Raw genomic sequence first — 21,211 nt, 5'->3', positions numbered from 1 at the left:
TTTGTTTCAGTTTTAGATCAAGATGCCATAAGTAGCAGAGTGCAACTTGTCAGCACATATATGGCAGCCAGAGGCTGTAGCATGAGTAGCAAAAACAGTGTCAATGTCAATGTTTTAGTGATCAAGAACAGAAAGCTTATTTTCATAAAACAAGATATGTCAAGGCAATCTAGCCATTTACGATCCAAACTTTTATCAGTCTTCCTGGGGAACACGCATTAGTGTTTGTGAATAGAAATAATTTAGAAACTATTTCACAACCATATTTTCATTAGTTGATGAAAAAATTCCTTGACAAGGCTAACCAAAATAATAAATATAAAGAAAAAGAAAGCTCAGGCAGCTATTTGACATTTTTTGATTGGCTGGCCATCACAGCATTTCAAGTGAATGGTGTCGTGTTCAAACTCTGAGCCATCACCGTGGAACAAAATCACGCTGATACCTCATTGATATGTTGGTTGAGGCTCTTCCCAGGGGGAATGAAGATCAAATCATCCCAACCTGAATTTCTCTCGCTTATCTGCAGAATCAAAAGCCAGACGGTAAGAATAACAAAGTCAGTACAAGTGCATAAGCAATTTCTATCTCCATCCTACCTCCATTTTCTTCAGGACATCCTCCAAACTCCCAACCTGGAAAGTATAGAAGCATTGAGTAGTTTTCATGAAAGCAAAAGGAAAGTATAATTAATTAATTATACAACTACATACCATAATTTTCTTAGACAAGGCTGACCCTCTTGAAGATTTAGACGCCTTTGTAAGCTCCCTTTCTATGTCTTCCTGAACAAGAGGAAAGTGGTGAAGACCTAAACTAGGACTGTACATTAAATAGATATAAAATGTAGCCTCGCAAACCTTTTGAAAATATATTGGACAGTATCGCTTCTTCTGCTTTTTCACAACCAGCAGATCTGACTGTACAAAATGGAAGTTTTCATTGTTAAGGACGTTTGGTCTAGAACAATGACAGTCAAGATCAGCTAACACAATAAGAAAAATTCTAGCTGTGCAAACAGCAGAACAAAAAAAACTGTAAGGAATTTCAAAAATATCTCAAAAGAAAATTGTAGAGCATCTTCAGAAACGAGAGAAATTATTCTGATGAAGTGATTCTATACCAAACTCCATTCATCTCGGGAGTTATTTATCTACAATGCTGCAAAACACCCTGCAGTAAGAAATTTTATTTTTCTGTTGGTAGTGTTTGTGTGCCATGTTGAGGTCACTCTTTCATACCAGAAACCATTAATTTATAGAAATCCACTTAAGAATAAACAGGGTTATGCTCACACTTTTGGATAAAACACAAAACTTGAGAAATATAATAAACTACTAAAGAAAAAATAGGAGGTTTGATTGCAGACAGCACAGTATGACTACACTGCTCGACAAGATGAGACTGGAATGGGTGTGCTATTGATTTTCACAATAAATAGGGATGGGCAAGTAAATCATAGAAAAAGGTAAACAATTTCAGTGTCTGTCACCATTTTTTCTCCTGGACCCTACCAAATTAGTCATTAACTTTACCAATAGCTAAATGCATTAGTAGTTTCTAAAGTCAAGGCACATATAAAGAATTTGATTAGTGTACATAATCTAACCCAGCAGTCACAAGTATTTAATGTTATAGTGAGGCATTAATGTCATTTACTGAATCACATTTTTTTTTTATACTAAATACAAGAATGTGTTTCCGCTCAACATGCATAACAAGAAGTCATCACATCCAATTAACATGACTCATGGGAAACTAAATTTAAATACTGTTCCAATATTACAAAGTAAACTTCTAGTAGAACAATAGAGCCAGAAATATTACCTGAAAAACAGGAACACCATCAAAACCAGTTAAGCCTGATTTCAACTGAAAAAAATAAAAGAGCAACATATGTCACAAGGATAAATGATTGGCCATTTCATTGTATTCAGGTTGTCTTGGAGGCCATGATAATTCACATGCTTTGTACTCAAGGATTCAAATTAGCTATAGCCATCAACAAAAGTAAGTGTTACCTAAAATTACAGGAACAATTGTAGAAACTACAAATGTGCACTATGGAGAATCATTGTAGGTGAACTATTCCATCAAGGATAACCAGAAAGATTCAACGCCTTCTACTGTGGTACACTTCACATGTTCTATGTGCATGTCTTGTAGTGAGGCATATGGTAAAGGCATATTATGCATCACAAATGTAGGCTGTATCACAGCCTATAGGTGAGTCACTTGGCATTGCACAAGGTTTTGAAATTTCTTCGAGTGAAATTTACCGGCAGCCCTTAAACTTGTCATAGAGTGTCATCCAGGTCCATGAACTTGTAAACTGCAGATAAGGGTCCATAAACTGCAGATGAGGGTTCAAAATACTCTATGATTTTAACTTGTTGATACGAGATCTCCATATTGGCATGCCACATCAACAACCATAGAGGTATTTTGGGAACTTTGGATCTAGATGACACATTTAACAATTTTAGGGACCTGAATCTATTTTCAACGTTCAAGGATCTGGATGACACTCCATTGTAAGCTTAAGGGCTGCTCATGCATTTCACTCTTTATTCAAATAAAAAGTTTCTTTTTGAACTGTTGAAACATAATGAACCAATAAATATGGGCGTGCCTTTTCGGAATTCAGATCAATTATGCACAGATCCTACGTAAATGTATGACAATTGCTAATGCCCTAGTAATTTTGCGATTGGTCATGGTCAATCCATTGTGTGCCAATAGTATTCAAGGAAGTCGATATTAAAAATCCGTTAGTAATACATTATGCAAAGACAGGCATACATGCTCCATCCTTTTTCTACAATTTATATCAGAGAAAATAATGATAAGGGAGTAACATAAATACAAAATATTTTGTTCTAACTGTGGAAGATATAGTGGCATAATTGATGCTTTCAAGAGCTGCGGTCTATCAGATGAACTGAGTTCTACTTACATCATGATGGGACTATGGGAGAGAAGGGAGAAAACTATAAATAGGTCTGATCGTCCAAGTTAAGATAACAAAATAGAGCAATGCGCCTAAAGTTCTCAAAAAAGCATACCTCCAGTGCATTCTTTATTTGAAGTGGGTCAGGTAAGAACCGAAATGCGATACCTTCGGCCTTCAACATATAAACCTGCATACAGAAGTAACAGTGATATATGTTTACACTGTGAAACATAGAAGTGCATCAGTCTGGTTCACAATTAACATAATGCCGATGCATACACACAATGACACAAATGACTGAAAGATTGAACAGGATGCCTTGTAAGGCAGCTCTAAGCTAGATAAATAGGAAACAGGCAAGCAATTCCCAGACACTACTAGAATTTGTGAGAGAAGGTTTTATTCCTGGGTGTACATTTTTTAAAAAAAAATCCAGTTTTCACGTTGCTAATTATTAGGCGTCTAGGATGCCTTTCAATAATTAGGAAGTTTCTCATGCTTCAGGCAAAACCCAAGCTCCCTATAAAAATTATTGAATAAACCCTAATAACCATAGATTATAGATACATATACATATGTGAAATTGTTCATGAAGTCTGGACATGATTGATGACAAGCCAAAACGAGTGAAACACACCTGATCAAGTGTAATAGGCACAACTTTCGCTCCCCTCCCTAGCACCGGTTGCCGCGTCCTCACCTAAACCACACAAGCTCCCAAACCATTAGTGGAAAGGGGGGAAAAATCCAAAACGAAACCGCAACGCGAACTGGGGGAATACATGTGTGAGGAGGGCATCGGCGTCCTCGGAACGGAAGCAAAGCAGGCCTAGGGAGCGGAGGCCGGTGCCGGGGTCGGAAACGAGCACGAACTCGTTGTTAGAGTTGCAGACCGTGAAGACGGGCGTGCCGGTTAGCGCGCGCGCGACCTCGTCGGGCGCGAGCGCAAGGGAGAGCGATGCTCCCTGGGGGCCCGGCGCGCGGGTCGCCGCCGCAGCGAGGGCCGGGCGCGGGGCGGTGAGGTGGGAGGCCAGGCGGGAGAGGTGGTGGTGGAGGAAGGAGGAGGCCGCGGCGAGGGGGTTGGGAGGCGGCGCGGCGGAGGTCGGGGAGGGGGTCGGGCCCGTCATCAGGGTGGCGGCGAGCGGGAGGGAGGAGCGCGTGGAGGCGGAGTCCGGCGGCGGCATCGGGAGGGTTGCGTGTTGCTCGGCGAGAGGGAATTCGGTGGTGGCGTGGGGTGATACTAGACGTCGTGTTGGTCGGCGGCGTCGACGAGGAGCGGCCGGGCGCGGGGAGGATTCGGTTGAGCCGAAGACCCTTCGACGCGGGCTTCGCGGCCCGGTTGGGTGAAGGGGCTGGGAAGGTTTCTGCCACGGTCTAGATCAGTCGGTTCTTTTTAAAAACAAGAAAATGGTAAGAAAATTAATATGTCATTACTTTTTAGTTTTTAAGAATAGTATTAACTTGTACTATTAAGTATACACAACTACTAAGTACTAGTTTTTTTTTGGTTAGTCACAAAATTAATACTATATTACCACCTCCAATAAGGTTGCAGTTAGTCATGCTTTCTTTAACTTCGTGTATGAATACAGGGGTGCAAATTGATAACTCTTAGATGCACACCAACCTTCTTCAGTTCAAAGTTTTGTACTAATTTTTTAAAATAAAATCTGATTTTAGAGAATTAGTAAGTGTATATGAATAGAAGTTTCACTTTTTAGGCTACCAAGAAAGTGAATATGCAGCTATTCATACCTTCACAAATCATCATTTTATGAAGGTGTGTCTCACTTTATTCCATAACTAGTGTAATGGATGTACTGACGTTACGTTGACATTTAGTGATACAAATTAACCTTACAAATTTTTTAAAATTTACAATCCAGCCTAACCCAAACATATAGAATCCTCCCAGTCCAAATCCAACCACATGCAATAAAACCATAGCCATTGCATAATCTTAGCGAGCTAAAGTGTCCCTTTGAATAGTAGGCATTTCTTGGCATTTGGAGGTGTTGGAAAAAAATACAAATTCCTAAAATCAAAATCATTTTGAGGTAACATTAATATTTTTGTAGAAGAAATTATGCATAATTTATCTTAATGGTACCTTATCTTTCACATAAGCTCTCTATAATTATATATTTAACTTAGTTCCACTATCTAAATCTCTTGTAATTATTTTAAAACCAAACCAATAGATTCATCCATGTTATTCAATTGCGCTATCTGAAATAAGCATCAAATTAAAATAGCTTTAAAGGCCTGTAAATCTAATGCGTTCTTGCCATCGGTTATGTAAAATTTGGAAATATTATAATTCATATAGAAAGCTATGAACAAATAGCCTGCAAATCTAAGCTAGTGCGATCATTTATGTATGCATTGCAGAACAACTTCAATCCGGATCACGCGCGGACTCAAGGCTTGGCAACCCTAGACGCTCCTACTAGATATCTGACTGCTATATTTCATCAAGGATTTATTTCTCCAAAATAATTCTGCAGGTCTTGAGCATCACAATGATACATTGATACCGAGACGTGTCTGCCACTTGTGAAATCTTAACTGGCTTAGCCGATCTCCAAAAGAATGTGTAGTGTGTGTATAATTTTTAAGTACATGTTTATGTTTACTAGGGAAGATAGGCACGTATTTAATTTTTCTTCCATCAAGCAATGTTATTTATTTTCTTTCCAAAAATAATACATATCTTTCTTTTTCTTCCATAAAACAATGGTGTCAATTAATATCATTCCAAAACCATCAAGCAACAATGTCATTTATTTTTCTTCTAAATAATACACGTCTCTCTTTTCCTTCCATAAATAATAATGTCAACTATTGTCCTCCCAAAAGAAAAAATAACGTGAATTATGGGGTCAATGTATGTGCAAAGGAAAGTATGTGTATGCTAAAGGAAAGTAATACGTGGGTAAAGGGGTGGGTATAGGAAATTGCTGGTGTAAAAGGTAATAAAATTTTGGTGAAAAATATGGACGAAATCAATCTCCCCCTCCCTTTCGTCAAGCTTTTTGGCACGACAATGGGACCTCCGTGAGGGTTACGGTGGACCTAATCTTGGTGAGAAATATTTTTAATTGTTTCAACTTTTATAGTATAGATAGATAGATTGGTACCTTCATATATTATTTCTAAAACTACTCTCTTTTTCCTAAAAAGAATGCAACTGTTCCTGAGGAGTCAAATAAATTTGTAAAAATACTAACATTTGTATTTTCAAATAGATTTAATATGAATATATTACATGATAAATCTAATGATACTTATTTTCACATGTAATTCTGTAAAGAGTTCTGTTAAAAAATGTGAGCCTCCCTGATTGAACCATGTTACAGAATTCCGATGAAACACCCGTTTAGCCCTTTCGTTTGTCCAAAGTCCCAACTGCTTACCCCCGCCCCGCGCCCCACTGCATCTCGCGAGCCCGCGCCTCGCCGGACCCTCGTCTCCGGCGGCCTCCACGGCGGCGGAGAGCGCTTAATGGAGCAGTAGGGACTGCGTGGAAGTTGTATTCCCCCGAGATCTCATACTCCCCTACTCCGGCGGCGGCCATGGCGAACTACCTCGCGCAGTTCCAGACCATCAAGTCCTCCTGCGACCGCATCGTCATCGCCGGTACTGTCCCTCTCACGTCCCCTCTGTATTCTAACCCTTAATTCTAGCCCCCTCAGATCCGGAATGCTCCAGTGGCGCACTGCCGCGACCTCACGAGTTGCGGCGGGGCGCGATCTGGGCAGCTCGAAACCGCGCCCTGCCGCCCTCAGGCGGCGACTGGAGCTGGATTGAGGTTTTGCGTCTGCTGTAGCTATGTGATTTTATAGGAGTCGTGGTTGGGTTTTGCTTGCTGCTGGTTGCATCTGACTGTCTAGTGAGATTTAGAGTGTTTAAGCTTGAGAACAATGTGGAGAGACCTCAAATCTTCTGTAATTTCTCATAACCTTAATTTTCATAGACTCCAGATCATGACTCGGAATATTGCTACGAGTCAACTCATATAACTTCATACTAACAATGCTGTTGTTCCTGATCCTACTCAATGTAAATTCATTCAGGGGCATAGGTTCTATGGTAGGTAGGAGCATGCATAAGTCACCCTTGCTACACTGCAACCCATGCATACCTGTGTAGTGAAGGTTGGGCAAACACCCTGTAGGTGTAACCGTTTGAAGGATCACAATTGAAGTAGCTTACAATCACTTCAATTTTTTGCTGTGCATCTAATGAAAAGTGAATTCAAGTTTATATATGTATATAGATTCCTTCTCATATGTTAGACTACCTTTTCTGGCAGTTGAAGATGTGAGTGACTTGTGGCTCAATGTCAAGGAGAGTTTTGAGCGGCGTGTGCCAGTGAAAAAGGCCTGTCTCAACAACAAGGCGAGGAATCCTGTTTTTGTTGATGATCTACCAGCTGAGTTTATACAAACAACTGATTCAAGGTTGCGCAGTCGATTTCCGCAAGAACAATACTTGTTCTGGTTCCGGGAACCATATGCTACTGTTGTTCTTGTCACTTGTGAGGTACTTTCCTATGGGAAATCCTCCCTCCCTATTGCATGCTGCTCGTTTCGATTCTTCGCTTAAACAACAGTGCTTATCAAATGTACCATGTGGATGACTTTTGCTATTCCTTCATTTATAAAAATGTGCAGGATCTTGATGAATTCAAGACCATTCTTAAGCCTCGCCTCAAATTAATTGTGCAAAATGATGAACGCGAATGGTTTATTGTGTTTGTGTCCAAGGCCCATCCTAGCAATGATCAAGCAACTAAGATGGCAAAGAAAGTATATGCTAGGCTTGAGGCTGATTTCAACACCAAAAAGAGAGAAAGGTATTATTAACACTTGTCCATGATAGTTCTGGTAACATTTGTACAGAGAATGCACATGCTTTCTGTTCTCAAAATGGTTCAAGTCAAGCTTTTATTCTGTTATATTGCATTAAAGTTGTTTTTACGAGGATGTTTCTACTTTCGAACCCTCTAGGACTAGTGGGTTAAACTTTATCGGTATTACAAACAGTGTTGAGTTATTGATAGTGTAAAAATGCTTGTTATGATATAGATGCTGCAAATTTGATCTCCACGTACCCGATGCGGAATTCTGGGATGATTTCGACTCTAAAATGATGGACTGCGTCAGAAACACACTAGACAGGCGGGTTCAATTTTATGAAGAGGAAATCCGAAGGTTAAGTGAGCAGCGGTTTACCCCGATATGGAACTTCTGCAACTTCTTCATTCTGAAGGTAAACCTATGCAGCTGTGGTGATGTTTGCTAACTGTTACCACATTTTTCAGTGGGTTTTATCTACCATTTTGCTCTTTGTCAGTGTGGCTTTGTTTACACTTGAATTCCTTGTATGTTCAGGAAAGCTTGGCGTTCATGTTTGAGATGAGTAATCTCCATGAAGATTCACTCCGTGAATATGATGAACTTGAACTATGCTACTCAGAATCAGGTTTGTCGCTAATTTTATTTGACAATAACCCTGCATTCTGTTTTGAGTTTTATAACTAGTTCTATTTGCATCAAATTCACAAAAGACTTAGTTGGTTTAAAACTACCACCCGGGTTTGAGTGTAGAATTATTTCAAGAGTGATGAAAGTTGAAGTTAGCATGACATGCGTTCTTATCTGCAGCATAAAGTCCTCATTTATAGTCCATATTTGAGACTTGGCAAATTTTATGTTAACAATAGAGAAATTGAATATAGCTTCTGATCATTGGTCAGTGTACTGCTTGCAACCTATGAACCTGTGTATCTATCTGTGAAACTTTTCATGTTCTTTCTGCAGATATGCCACTGATTATTTATTATCTGTTACTTCTCTCACTTCAAAACTGTTATGGCACTAGAGTTTATCACTTTCCTGCCAAAATAACTTTATATATGGAATGCCACTTTAGAATTTCTAATGCAATACCACTTAGATTGATTGACATTTTCATTTTGCTTATTTAGTATAGATATAACCTTCTTTCCATGAATGCAGTGACCTCTTCAGGGAAACATCGAGAATTTGGAGGATTAGATACTGGTGATGATCAGGCTGCACTGCTAAATCCAGGGTTCAAAGCACTGACCCAAATTGTTCAGGATGATGTATTCAGAGAATTTGAGTTTAGACAGTACATATTTGCTTGCCAGGCTAAGGTTTGTACATAGTGGATTATTCAATTGCTGTTCTTTGCAATCTAGATATAATGGCAAACATCTTATAGCAGTGTGTTTACAATCATTCTTTTGATTTTGTTGCTAGTTTTAGCCTACCATGTTTCTTCCTTTTCTTTTCTGTTACAAGTGGGCAAAATCTTTACAATCAGGGGTTGAGTTCGAAGCGACTGATATATATTTTTTTTCAAATGGTACATTACAAGCTGTCAAATTTTCATGTCAAATAGTGTCATTATGCTTTAGATATTCCATGCTATGTAGAAGTACGAATTTCATGCTAGAGTCACTTTTGCTTTAGTTTCTTATTAATGATTGTTAGGCCAGAAGAAAATCATACATCGCCTTTATCATTTATTTTGATTTCTCCTTTTTGTGCAGCTATTGTTTAAATTGTCTCGTCCAATTGAGGTTGCTGCCAGAGGACATGCTTTTGTTGTTGGCTTTTCCAAGACACTTGCCTTGCATGAAGTATGTGACTGTGGTTTACTGTTTTCCTCATGTACAAACTGTTATACGTGTTGGAAGGACTATTGCCATTGTGAAGTGCTTGTTTATTTAACCCCTGATTATGCTTTCCCTTCCCCCTTCAGAATTCTCTTCCATTTTGCTTCCGTGAAGTATGGGTGATAACTGCATGTTTGGGTTTGATAAAGTCTACTTCTTCACATTATGATGGTGAGGCTGTTTCTGTTGACTCAGAGAAAGAATTCTATCGTCTTCAGGGTGACCTTTATTCTCTCTGCCGTATTAAGGCAAGCTGTTGTACTTCTGTTATCCGACTATTGATTTGTCTGGCATATTGTTATTCTGTCTTGATTTTGAGTGTTCTGTTTTCATATCTGTAATTGAGGAATGCTAAATTTGTAAGTATTGTTTGATAGATTGTTTTTGGGCTTTACGCTCATTTTAGGCATGTAGGCTTTAATGAACATTGTCAATACTCCCAACTTAATAGTGCTTATTTTTTGCCATCTTACTAGTTTATTAGCTTGTTTGTACAAGTTCTTTTTGCATACCTTTTTTATTATGTTCCCCAAATCTGTTTATGGCATACAGCACTGTTTGCTTACATGTCACTCTTCAATCTTGCATTGGAGACATGTAAAACCCAACTGTTATTAGATTCTTTGTACAATGGAATTCTAGTGTGTGGTCGAGGTTTTTCTTGCATACCTTTTAGATTATGTTGCCCTAATTTGTTTACAACATACGAACTTTCTGCTTATATGTCACTCTTTATGGATGCCACAGTTTATGAGGCTTGCTTACTTGATTGGTTATGGGGTTGAGATAGAAAAGAGTCCAGTCAACAGGTATAAGATCAATACCTATGTTTCATTTACCGAATCCACCTTTTCATTGGACAGTTAAATTACTAGACTGCAATCCTCTTCTTATAAAGTCTTAGTAGAGCTTGTAGATGCAGCATTTTAGTTATTCAATACAATCTTGCATTCAAACTGTCATTTTTAAAATGTTCACAGTGCATCTTTAAGCATGCTGCCATGGCCAAAGCCAGCTACATGGCCTTTAATTCCACCTGACTCATCGGCTGAAGTAATGGAGAAGGAGAAGGTAATTATTTTTCAGCTTTGCTTTGCTTTGGTTTCTAATTATGCTTCATGTTGCATGAAAAGTCAAATATGCCTCCTGTTCTATCTAGTTGCCCCATATCCTTCCCAACTGATACACACTAACTTTGTTTTCCTCTCTGTATACAATTTTTTCTCATTTGACTGTGCTATTCCATGTTATTCATTGCCTTATCAGAACCGTTCCAGCATGTACGGCTTGGACCCCTTGTATTCATCAGTGTGTATTTTCACTCACATGCAAACTCTGTTACATCAGGGCTCACAAATGAAAGAAAATATAACTGTATGTTTGATAAAGAAGGAAAAAGAATCTGGATATCTGGGATACTGGTAACAGTGACGAGCATCGAACAGTAAACCACAAAGCTGTTCCTGAAATTTTCTATATCTAATAAAAATATGGGGTGCAGTAGATTGCATAATTTTAAGAGGTGCAAATACTTGAATATGATAATTCATAGTTGTATACTGACTCATATTTCCGATTGATTTTTTGAATATATTTTTAACTATCCTCAGTGTGCCTACTTATAAAATACATTGCAAACTGTAACTTAAAGTTATGGTACCTTTTCCTTATGCAGATGATTCTTCAATCAAAATCAAGAGAAAAGCTCTTCAACATTTATAGGAAACCTCTGCCACTAGAACCTTCTTTACTTCTACGTGAGGCTAATAGGCGCAGAGCTTTTCTTTCTGTTGGAAATTTGTCTGAGTTATATGATTCAGCTGATGGGTAAGAGCTAACATTTCACCCCTTTTGTTGTGCATTTATCTTCAGAGTAAAAGACATTGGATTGTGAATATTATTTACTTATACACTTTTGTATATTTTTGTCTGGGCAGTTCAGGTTTAGATGCCGATGCTGATTCAAAACTTTCTCCCAACAGATCTGCTTCTAACTTCATGGCAAGAACAATGTCAGGTCCAGCGATGTCAGAAACTTCTCTGCCAGTTGATCGGCCAATGAGGTTGTCGGAAATTCATGTTGCAGCTGAACATGATCTGAAACAGACGATATCAGATCCTGATTTTATGACATCACTTTCATCTGTAGAAGAATTTGAGGTAGTGTATCCATTCTCATCATGATATATTCATACACCCATTATATGTTAAAAAGGTTCACTGTAACGCTTCCCTCTTCTTGAACTAATTGATTTTTAGAGGTAATGATTCAATTTTTTTTGGGTGTTACAGAAAAGATATATGGAGCTTACCAAAGGTGCAGCTGACAATTATCACCGCTCCTGGTGGAAAAGACATGGAGTTGTGCTTGATGGAGAGATTGCAGCTCTGTTCTTTAAACATGGAAATTATGACCTGGCTGTGAAATCCTATGAGAAAGTTTGTGCTCTCTATTCTGCAGAAGGCTGGGAAGAGCTGTTGGCAGATGTTCTTCCTGATCTTGCAGAATGCCAGAAGATTCTTAATGATGAAGCTGGTTACTTGGCGTCCTGTGTAAAGTTACTTTCTCTGGACAGCACCTTGTTTTCATCTAAAGAGAGGCAAGCTTTTCAGTCAGAAGTCGTTCGACTTGCTCACAGTGAAATGAAGCATCTTGTGCCACTTGATGTCTCATCGCTAATTACATTTGCTGGAAATGCTGGTCCACCACTAGAATTATGTGATGGAGATCCTGGTACCCTATCTGTAGCAGTTTGGAGTGGCTTCCCGGATGACATCACACTGGAGTCTCTCAGTTTAAGATTGTCAGCTTCATCTAGTACAGATGAAGGTATCAAGGTATTACTATCTTACTGATTGCTACCTCATTTACTTTGTGGTATATTGAGTTCTCCATGTTATGGATGTACAGTTTCCATGTTTGTTTCATTATTGCATGATGGATTTCAGAAATCAAAACTATTACTACCTAAAATATAAGTCCATTTAAGGTTGTTGCTATTGACCATAAGGAAGGATCATAAAGACTGATAAGATAAGGTTGATGTCACTTAAAACATACTTTTGTAATTTGTGAATATTTTTTTAAATAATGCATTTCATAGATATTGTTAGTCAAAAGGTGTCATATTAGAAACCATGTTGATGTTGTAATGAACTCGTATCTGGAATTGAAGAGAGCGCTATAAAGTACATGCAAACTCTAGTCCATAAACTATTCTTCAGTCACCTAATGGGTTGATATTGACATGTCATGCAGGCAATAAAGAGTTCAGACTCTCATGTTCTCAAACCAGGTAGAAATACCATCTCTTTTGACATTCCACCTCAAAAGCCTGGTTCCTATGTGTTGGGTGCTCTTACTGGACACATTGGCAAGCTGTCATTCAGATCACATGGATTTTCTCAAGATGGTCCAGTGGAAACCGATGAATTCATGAGCTTTGAGAAGCCAACAAGACCTGTTTTGAAGGTGACGCACTAAAATGCGCTGAAGTATTTTATAAAATCTTGATTCCCGCGGTTCATATCATTAAACTGACACTAAGAACTAGGTGTCTTTTCAAAACAAAAGCAGGGCACCTAATATACATGGTTCTCTTGTAATCATCGAACGTATTTGGTTATATTGTTTGTAAGACAGCCTTGTTCTCATTACTCCAACTCTCCAATGCAGGTGAGAAAACCAAGGGCTTTAGTTGATATTACTCCTGCTGTGTCCTCTGCATTGCTCATGAATGAGCTCCAATGGATTGGATTAATAGTTAAGCCAATAGACTATTCTTTAAAAGGTGGCATATTGCATATAGATGCTGGTGCTGAACTGAAAATAGAGGAGTCTCAGATGATTGAAATAGAAAATTACAGAGGTGATATGGACCATGCTAGTTCTGCTAATAGCTCTACTGAAGCTGGAAAGGTTGAAAAGATCCCAATTCTAAATGGGAAGATAAAGCTTCCAGATTGGGCTAGTGATGTAACAACTCTTGTTTGGTTTCCTGTTCGTGCTATTGATGATACTATTGCTAGAGGAGAATCCCCAGGTTTGTAAGTAACAAGTGTTAAATTTATTATGATGGTTATGATGTCAGTTGACCTTTCTTTCCATCTTTTTTTTTTCAGCATCTCCTCAGAAGCAGAGCATAGTTGATGGGATGAGAATGATTGCTCTCAAGCTTGAATTTGGAGTTTTCCATAATCAAGTATTCGAAAGGTAGCTCTTCTCATCGCAATTCTAATGCATTGCTTTTTTCATATGGCAAGTCAATATGTTTAACCATTGTGATTTCAGGACCATCGCAGTACATTTCACTAACCCATTCCATGTGAGCACACGTGTTGTAGACAAGTGCAATGATGGCACCCTACTTCTACAGGTAGAGTTTTCTCCCATCTAGCACATGTGTGAGTGTGACATATGTATGTGAATCTATGCGTACATGTAAAATTTTGCATTCTTTGATGGGCTTGGCATTGTTGCGGTCTTTATACGGCATCAGTTTTCATAGAACATCTTCAAATTGCCTAGGCTTTGTGTTTCCCGTAGTTCTCTAGTACTGTGGCAACTTTGGTTGATGACGCGCATGTACAGGAAATCATTAGTCATTATTTGCCTGTACTCTTACATGTTAGTTTAAAGCATATAAGAAGTATTCATGTTAGGGCCTTAAGAAAGTGTATTTTAACTTCAACTTAATTCTTGGAGCATGGATCCTCTGGAAGCACAGAAACTCATCCGTGTTTGATGGATTTGCTCCGAGCATCCAGACCGCTCTACAGGCCTTCAAAGATGAATCTCACTTGTGGCTAGTAGGGGGAGCTAAGGGCCTTGCTGGTCTGGGGCTAGGAAGGGTAACCTAGGCATGTTTTAGTGTGATCTTTTGCTCCTAGGTCAGGTCCTTCCTTTCAGTTTTTTCTGTGTCACAGTCTACTGGTCAAAACATTTCTTTTCGTCACTCTGATACAAGGTGCTGAGATGGATTTTGTAATTGGACCATTCTCTTCTTAATATACAATGATATGCAGCTCTCCTGTGTATTGGAGAAAAAAAAACTTCAACTTGGCTTGCCACTTGCATATATCTTCAGATTTCAACTTCATGAGAGCGATAGCCAGAGATTTCTTGCTCAGTGACTTGATCAAAACTTCCACGTTTGTTCTATTGCCAAAAAGATATATTCCTGTCAAAGATATTATGCATTTTTGAAAAATTCTTGAAGCGTATTACAATAATGTCTTCCTGTGGTAGCATCATAAGTTGGTTTGTTAGACATATGAATTATATTATCTTTTGATGACCTTGTTACAAAAGGCACCATAATATGTCTCATATTTTGTTAGAAGCAGAAATCCTGGCAATGATAAATATTGTATATTGATGCAAGTTCCAGTGCTAATTATCAATATTTGTGTGAGCTTTTTTATCTGAGTATTTTTATGCCTTTTTAGGTCATACTGCGCTCTGAAGTGAAGGCCACTCTGCATGTAAAGGATGTACAGTTAGATCTTCAATCTGGATTTGAGCACTTGGGCAAGGGAGATGGCCGACCAGCATCAAGTTTATTCCCTCTTGTTATTGCTCCTTCTTCCAGAGCTGGAATTCTATTTATAATACGGTTAAGTGGCACAAAAGGTAAGTCTTATAATACGGTATTGGCCGAGGGCTTCAGTAATGTGCAGTCCTTTTTGTGTGTTGCTCAGTTCCTTCAGTTTCTCTTTTTGTAATAGTTTGTGGTGTTAACATAGTTTTACCAATGCCATTCTGGTCCAAGGTGGTTTTGGTTTCTTGTAATTGGACTATTTCTAATCCTTAATACAAAGATACGCAGCTCTCCTGCATGTTCGAGAAAAAAAAGTCTTATAAACTTGCAGGAAAGATGAAGTCCCTTAGGAGAACAATTTTCTTTTTTTGAAAGGTTTGAGAACAATTTTCTGTGTACTGACTTTTTGGACTTCATGTTTTTCAGATCTGGATGAGGTCGAAAATACAGACAGCATGCTGAATATCAAGTATGGAATATCTGGTGAAAGAACAACTGGAGCACATTCTCCAGTTCCTGTCCAACCTGGTGATTCTGAAGAGCTCTTGTTCAAGATTGCACTGAGATTGAAGCGACCTGTCCTGGATCCATGTCTAGCAGTTGGATTCCTTCCATTTTCTACCGATTGCCTCAGGGTTGGGCAGTTAGTTAATATGAGATGGAGAGTTGAAAGGCTGAAAAGCCCAGAGGATGCATCCATATCTGGCGTAAGTCTGCAGAACATTATTTGCTCAACTTTGCACCTCTGTTGTGCTACCTGTCCTATAATGTCAATTATCCTGCAGCAGCGTGCCGTAGTGTTTATGCAGTTGATAAGTAAGCTTTAAGGATAAAAACTATATGCACAGCTTTCTTTACAACTAAACTTGGACTTTGTGTGGCAGGATGAAATACTTTATCAGGTTGACGCAAACCCCCAGAATTGGATGGTGGCCGGGAGGAAATGTGGTCATGTATCATTGTCAAACGAGCAAGGTATGAATCATGGTCATGGTTTTAAATAGCGGGCTATAGCCTCGCTATAGCCCCGCTATAGCCTTTTTAGAGGGTTCCCGCTACGCTATTTGTATTTGTGCCGCTATGGACGCTAAATTGGGCTATAGCTGCGCTAAATAGCATAGCTTTAGCTCTGCTATAGCATTATCCTTAGCTCAGTGCTACTGTTTTGGTCTTTTGGACAAATAAATATTTGATTGTATGATTTTTATTGCATTGTCAACTTAAGTAATGTTCCCATAGCTCTAGAAACATATTTATGTTTATGAAATTTGCTAATTACTATGTTTTTGTGCATCTATTACTTGTATTTTTCATGATTTAGTAGTGAATCACTATTTGTCATAGCCCACTATAGCTTCCGCTATAGCCTCATAGCCTCGGAAAAAAATACGCCGCTATTTGTCATAGCCCGCTATTTAAAACCTTGATCATGGTACTAGATGTTTCAATCCATGTCCAGCACTATGTTGCAAGAAGAATGCCGACTTTCAATTCGATTTTCTAAATAAGAACACCATTCTTCACACCGCACTCTTGTTCACAGGTTCGAGGATGGAAATCACGGTGACATGCATCCCGCTGGTGTCCGGGTACGTCCACCCGCCGCAGCTGGGCCTGCCGGAGGTGGGCGAGGTGAACATCAGCTGCAACCCGGCAGGGCCCCACCTAGTGTGCGTCCTCCCTCCGGCCCTTAGCACCTCCTACTGTATACCGGCGGCATGAGTGCCATTTTTCTCTTACATGAGCTGTAGAGTCCCCGTTTCGGGCGAGATCTCCTTTGTGCAGACATTTCGCTGGAACGAGTTTCTTGTAAATTTTCTTGTGCCATGATCACCCGAACGATTGTACATTATCCACTGATTAGTCGGATTGGGTTCTCCGGGATCCTGCGAAATTCGTGAGACTGATTTTTTTCTGCAGATTATCTGGTTGCGGATAGATAACTGTTCCTATTGGCATAGATGGAAACGAGCTCCATTAAACAGGTCCACGAAGCAAATCGCCAGTGACTACTTCAGGTTATAAAGACTCTGAACTAGCATGTGCATAGTACTCAGCAGGCACAGACGCATGTAAACACTCACCTGCGTATCTGATCTCAACTCACATCGCAGTTCAGCTTCAGAAAATGATTATCTGGCTTCTGCCAACGCGATTGTTCTGCTTGGGGAGGGATATATTCTTCTAATTCAGGAGTCTTTCCATTATGCTCGAATAAGTGTAATGGAATCTGCCGTCAACATCGTCACAAACTGATCAAGGAAGAGTCCAACATATGTACTAACCTACTAAACTTACCATTACCATATTCGGGTAGGCAGTTTGTACGGGAAGGTGTTACGATCATCTAGGCATTATACTTGCCCTAGAGTACTCTCGAGTAGTGGTGCCCAAAAGCATGTTTTTATTCGGAGTTTCCTCTTTCGTCGTCATACTGCACAGCATAGATCTTTTTTACCATGTTTTTATTCGGACTTACTCCTTCCGTTCCAAATTATAAGTTATTCCAAAAATTTTGGAGAGTCAAACCATTTCAAAGTTTGACCAAAATTATAAAAAAATATAATGATTTATGACATCAAATAGGTGCACTATGAAAATATAGCTGACAAAGAATCTAATGATACTTAATTGGTATCATAAATATTATTATCTTATCATATAAATTTAGTCAAATTTGAAAAATTTTGACTCTCCAAAATTTTTGGAATGACTTATAATTTGAAACGAAGGGAGTAATGTACTTGCGATGTTGTACTGAATATTTACAGTATGTTGTAAAATACTGCAAAAGCACAAGCAGTAACAAATAAGTTCATCATCCACACCCTTACAATATATATAGTCAAAAGTACACAGACTCGATCACATCGGATCGACCATACGATCGTCTCGTGGATCATCGGTGTTGATTCAGTAGTACCCGAGCTGGGCGATCTTGGCGTGGAGGTGCCTCTGCGCGAAGGCGAAGAGCCGGGCGGCCTCGTCGTCCCCGGCCACGGCGCCGTCGCCGTTGGCGTCGGCGGCGCGCACCCCGCCCCGCGCCTTCCACCACGCGAACCACACGTTGAGGCTCCGCAGCGCGTGCTGCAGCTCCTCCCGGCTGATCCGGCCGTCGCGGTCGGCGTCGAACTGCGCCAGCCACGCCCGGAACTCCACCGTCGGCTCCCCGCGCTGCGGCAGCGCGCGGTACCTCATGAACGCCATCGATGATCCTCGGCGGCAGCCGCTTAGCTTCACGGTTGGCTACTAATTAAAGCTTAGCTGCTTCGCTTGGCTTTGGTGATCGATCGCAGGTGACCGAGAGTGAAGTGATGAGCAGCATGGGGATGTGCACGGCTACTATTTATATACCGTACCGGCAGTCCAGTAGAGCAAGAAAGAACCTGGGATTTCTTACTTTTTTTTAAGGAAAAAATCTGGTTTACACTATTAAAAGTCCGATTTTCAATCTTCAACTACGAAACTGGACAACATAAGCTATCCAACTGTCAAAACCGGGCAAATTTGGCCCTTGGGGTGGTTTTGAGGGTGGTTTTCCATTTTGTCCGAATTAAAAAATATTTAATTTTACACTAAAAAAATTATAAGTAATTTATTTTAAGTCAAAAAAATATGAAATGGGTATGAAAAGTTTTCTAAAAATATAACTTATCTATTGTCACATGTCTTGTGAGCTATTCAGATCTATTTTTTTATATTCATAATATTTGGCTACTTGCAGTTATGCCTATTATTTTTAATAACTAAGATTCAAATGGAGCAATAATAGATAGGTTACATTTTTAGAAAAATTTTGGTACTAGTTTTATATTTTTCTGATTTAAAGTGAATTAGTTTTGATTTTTTAAATCTAATTAGATTTATTTAATTTTTTTTAGAAAATGCAAAACCACCCTAAGGGCCAAATTTGCCCGGTTTTGACAGTTGGATGACTTATGTTGTCCGATTTCGTAGTTGAATGTTGAAAATCAAACTTTTGCGACAATTTAAATGTGAAAATTAAACTTTTCTTTTTTTTTACTACGGCTAGCTCGGTTGTTACTGCACGAGTGCACGTTTTTCACGGTGTTGGGCTGGCCGTGTTGAACATCGCGTGGATTGTTAGGTGAAAATGGCAAACAGGGGATCGATCGCTAGTGGGTTTTTTTTTCCCACCGAACCCCAAACCGGAGCACTCCGGTTCCGGTAAACCGGACCGGTTTGACCTGTTACAGGTAGAAACCGGTCAAATTCAAATTTGAATTAAAAAAACTCAGTTCAATCGGTTCGTACTGGTATACCGGTCGGTTAGACCGGTATACCGGTCGGTTTGACCGGTTTACCGGCCGGTTTGAATTCAAATCCAAATTTAAAATCGCATGTGTAACCGGTTTGGACCGGTATACCGGCCGGTTTGACCGGTATACCGGCCGGTTAGACCGGTTTATCAAGTGGGCCTTAATGGGCCGTCTCATTTTTTTCTTTTTTTTAACTTTAAATGCTTGAAAAGTATGTTAAACGAATGAATTTTTGAGAAAATTTGACACAATTAGATTAGTCGCACCTTGAAGTTTTTTTAGGAATTTTTTAAGGAATTTTTTATTTTTTTAATTCAAATTTGAATTTTGAATTTGGACCAGTTTGGTACCGGCCCAAACCGAAACCGGACCGGACCGGTTTGACCGGTAACCGGTCAAACCGGACCGGTTCCCACCGGTAAGGGGAACCCTTGGCTACTGCCTACTGGCTAGAGCGTGCTTTTAGATTTTGCTAGCTCGCCTTTCGGCTTTTGTCAAGGTGAATAATCGGTCGTGTAGCGGCACTCTGCATTCGTCAGAGTAGAACGCGACTATCACATATGTAAAGAAGTATATCTATAATCTAGAAATGAAGCAGCAATTAAAGCGGTTGAACTATAAAATTCCAAGAATGCAGTAAAGTCCACCACTATAAGGCATTTGGTTAATTTATATCCAGCTTCGTAGAGCATGGGAGTATTTTCACTACCGGACTCGCGCGCTTTGCCGAGTGTCCAGAACACTCGGCAAAAACCTTTTTACATTCGGCAATGGTTTTGCCGAGTGCAGCGCTCGACGAACCGGATTCGGCAAAAAAAAAAGTGGCGGCGAAGCTAGCTTTGCCGGGTGTTTTATTTCGGGCACTCGGCAAAACAAAAGTAGAAAGCACTCGGCAAAAAAAAGGGAGGGAGATGGCCGTTTGGCTGTTAATGATGTCTTTGCCTAGTGCCGGACGGAAAGGTACTCGACGAAGATTTAAAATTTGCCGAGTGATAGAAAAATGCACTCGGCAAAGAATCGAGATTTGCCGAGTGCCTCGGCAAAGATTTAAATTTTGCCGAGTGTCTTTACCACGGTATGCCGAGTGCCGGGGCTCAGCAAAAAGATCATATATTTTGTGCCCCTAATTTGCTGAGTGCATATGGGCCGGCACTCGGCAAATGGCCTATTTGACGAGTGCCCGATTTTTAGCACTCAGCAAAGCCCGTGGGCATAGCCTCGGTTTCCAGTAGTGTTTCTGCCCCGTTTAGGAGAGCTTTTACCGGATTTAGTTTCACCTATTTTGCGCAAATCGATGTACAGTAGCGTCAAGCCGTTTCGCAAGCCAAGGTAAAAATGAACTAGAAGTCGGGTGAAGTGCGCCACCGGTTCCTAAACTTGTTCGACTGTGTCATCCCGGTCCCTAAACTCGTAAATCGATCGTTAGGTTCTCAAACTTGTTTGGCTGTGTCGTTCCGGTCCCTAAACTTATAAACCATTTGTTTAGATCATCAAACTTGTCCATTCGTGTCATCCAAGTCCCTAAATTTGGTTTTGAGTCTTATCTAAGTCCAAACCGGACGATCTAAAACCTCTATATCAAAAAATAATTTATAACTTTTTCATATGAACTCGAATAAAGACAAACTTTATATCAAAATTGTATCTCTCGACGCGATCTACAACTTTGTAGTTGAAAACTTTTTGAACTAAAATTGTTTAGAGTCCCAAAATTTAATTTTAACTTTTA

General features: G+C 39.6%; 3 protein-coding genes across 3 annotated transcripts; 1 reads left to right on the top strand and 2 right to left on the bottom strand.

The window, feature by feature from the left end:
- Positions 1-145: 145 nt before the first annotated feature.
- Positions 146-4,308, bottom strand: LOC120670814 (protein TIC 22, chloroplastic-like). Its single transcript, XM_039950980.1, has 8 exons — positions 3,736-4,308; positions 3,591-3,653; positions 3,066-3,140; positions 1,828-1,872; positions 861-920; positions 714-785; positions 600-635; positions 146-523 (listed from the first exon to the last, which is right to left on the bottom strand). Exons 1-8 carry the CDS (start codon positions 4,135-4,137, stop codon positions 434-436), a joined length of 843 nt encoding a protein of 280 aa, XP_039806914.1. The 5' UTR covers positions 4,138-4,308; the 3' UTR covers positions 146-433.
- A 2,002-nt stretch (positions 4,309-6,310) lies between these two features.
- LOC120669574 (trafficking protein particle complex II-specific subunit 130 homolog) lies at positions 6,311-17,121 on the top strand. Its single transcript, XM_039949363.1, has 21 exons — positions 6,311-6,592; positions 7,269-7,498; positions 7,630-7,811; positions 8,044-8,227; positions 8,350-8,440; positions 8,977-9,137; positions 9,537-9,626; positions 9,749-9,910; positions 10,410-10,471; positions 10,643-10,733; positions 11,338-11,489; positions 11,600-11,822; positions 11,955-12,500; positions 12,922-13,134; positions 13,339-13,705; positions 13,785-13,875; positions 13,954-14,038; positions 15,111-15,294; positions 15,629-15,909; positions 16,087-16,177; positions 16,746-17,121. The coding sequence occupies exons 1-21, from the start codon at positions 6,529-6,531 to the stop codon at positions 16,922-16,924; spliced, it is 3,729 nt and encodes a 1,242-aa protein (XP_039805297.1). The 5' UTR covers positions 6,311-6,528; the 3' UTR covers positions 16,925-17,121.
- Positions 17,122-17,884: 763 nt separating this feature from the next.
- LOC120671078 lies at positions 17,885-18,493 on the bottom strand. The gene has a single exon (XM_039951313.1). The coding sequence runs from the start codon at positions 18,407-18,409 to the stop codon at positions 18,116-18,118; it is 294 nt and encodes a 97-aa protein (XP_039807247.1). The 5' UTR covers positions 18,410-18,493; the 3' UTR covers positions 17,885-18,115.
- Positions 18,494-21,211: the final 2,718 nt, after the last annotated feature.

Source organism: Panicum virgatum, chromosome 4N (assembly GCF_016808335.1).
Source record: "Panicum virgatum strain AP13 chromosome 4N, P.virgatum_v5, whole genome shotgun sequence".
NCBI lineage: Eukaryota > Viridiplantae > Streptophyta > Magnoliopsida > Poales > Poaceae > Panicum > Panicum virgatum.
This window is presented reverse-complemented; position numbering and strand designations above follow the sequence as displayed.

Excerpts from the sequence above, each read along its gene's own strand:
- LOC120669574 (XM_039949363.1), top strand. The coding sequence starts at position 6,529 with ATGGCGAACTACCTCGCGCAGTTCCAGACCATCAAGTCCTCCTGCGAC. Across the intron at positions 10,734-11,337 it reads AAGTAATGGAGAAGGAGAAG|ATGATTCTTCAATCAAAATC; the intron begins GTAATTATTTTT and ends TTCCTTATGCAG. Across the intron at positions 14,039-15,110 it reads ATGGCACCCTACTTCTACAG|GTCATACTGCGCTCTGAAGT; the intron begins GTAGAGTTTTCT and ends ATGCCTTTTTAG.
- LOC120671078 (XM_039951313.1), bottom strand. The coding sequence starts at position 18,409 with ATGGCGTTCATGAGGTACCGCGCGCTGCCGCAGCGCGGGGAGCCGACG.
- LOC120670814 (XM_039950980.1), bottom strand. The coding sequence starts at position 4,137 with ATGCCGCCGCCGGACTCCGCCTCCACGCGCTCCTCCCTCCCGCTCGCC. Across the intron at positions 3,654-3,735 it reads CCGATGCCCTCCTCACACAT|GTGAGGACGCGGCAACCGGT; the intron begins GTATTCCCCCAG and ends TGTGTGGTTTAG. Across the intron at positions 524-599 it reads ATGTCCTGAAGAAAATGGAG|ATAAGCGAGAGAAATTCAGG; the intron begins GTAGGATGGAGA and ends TTGATTCTGCAG.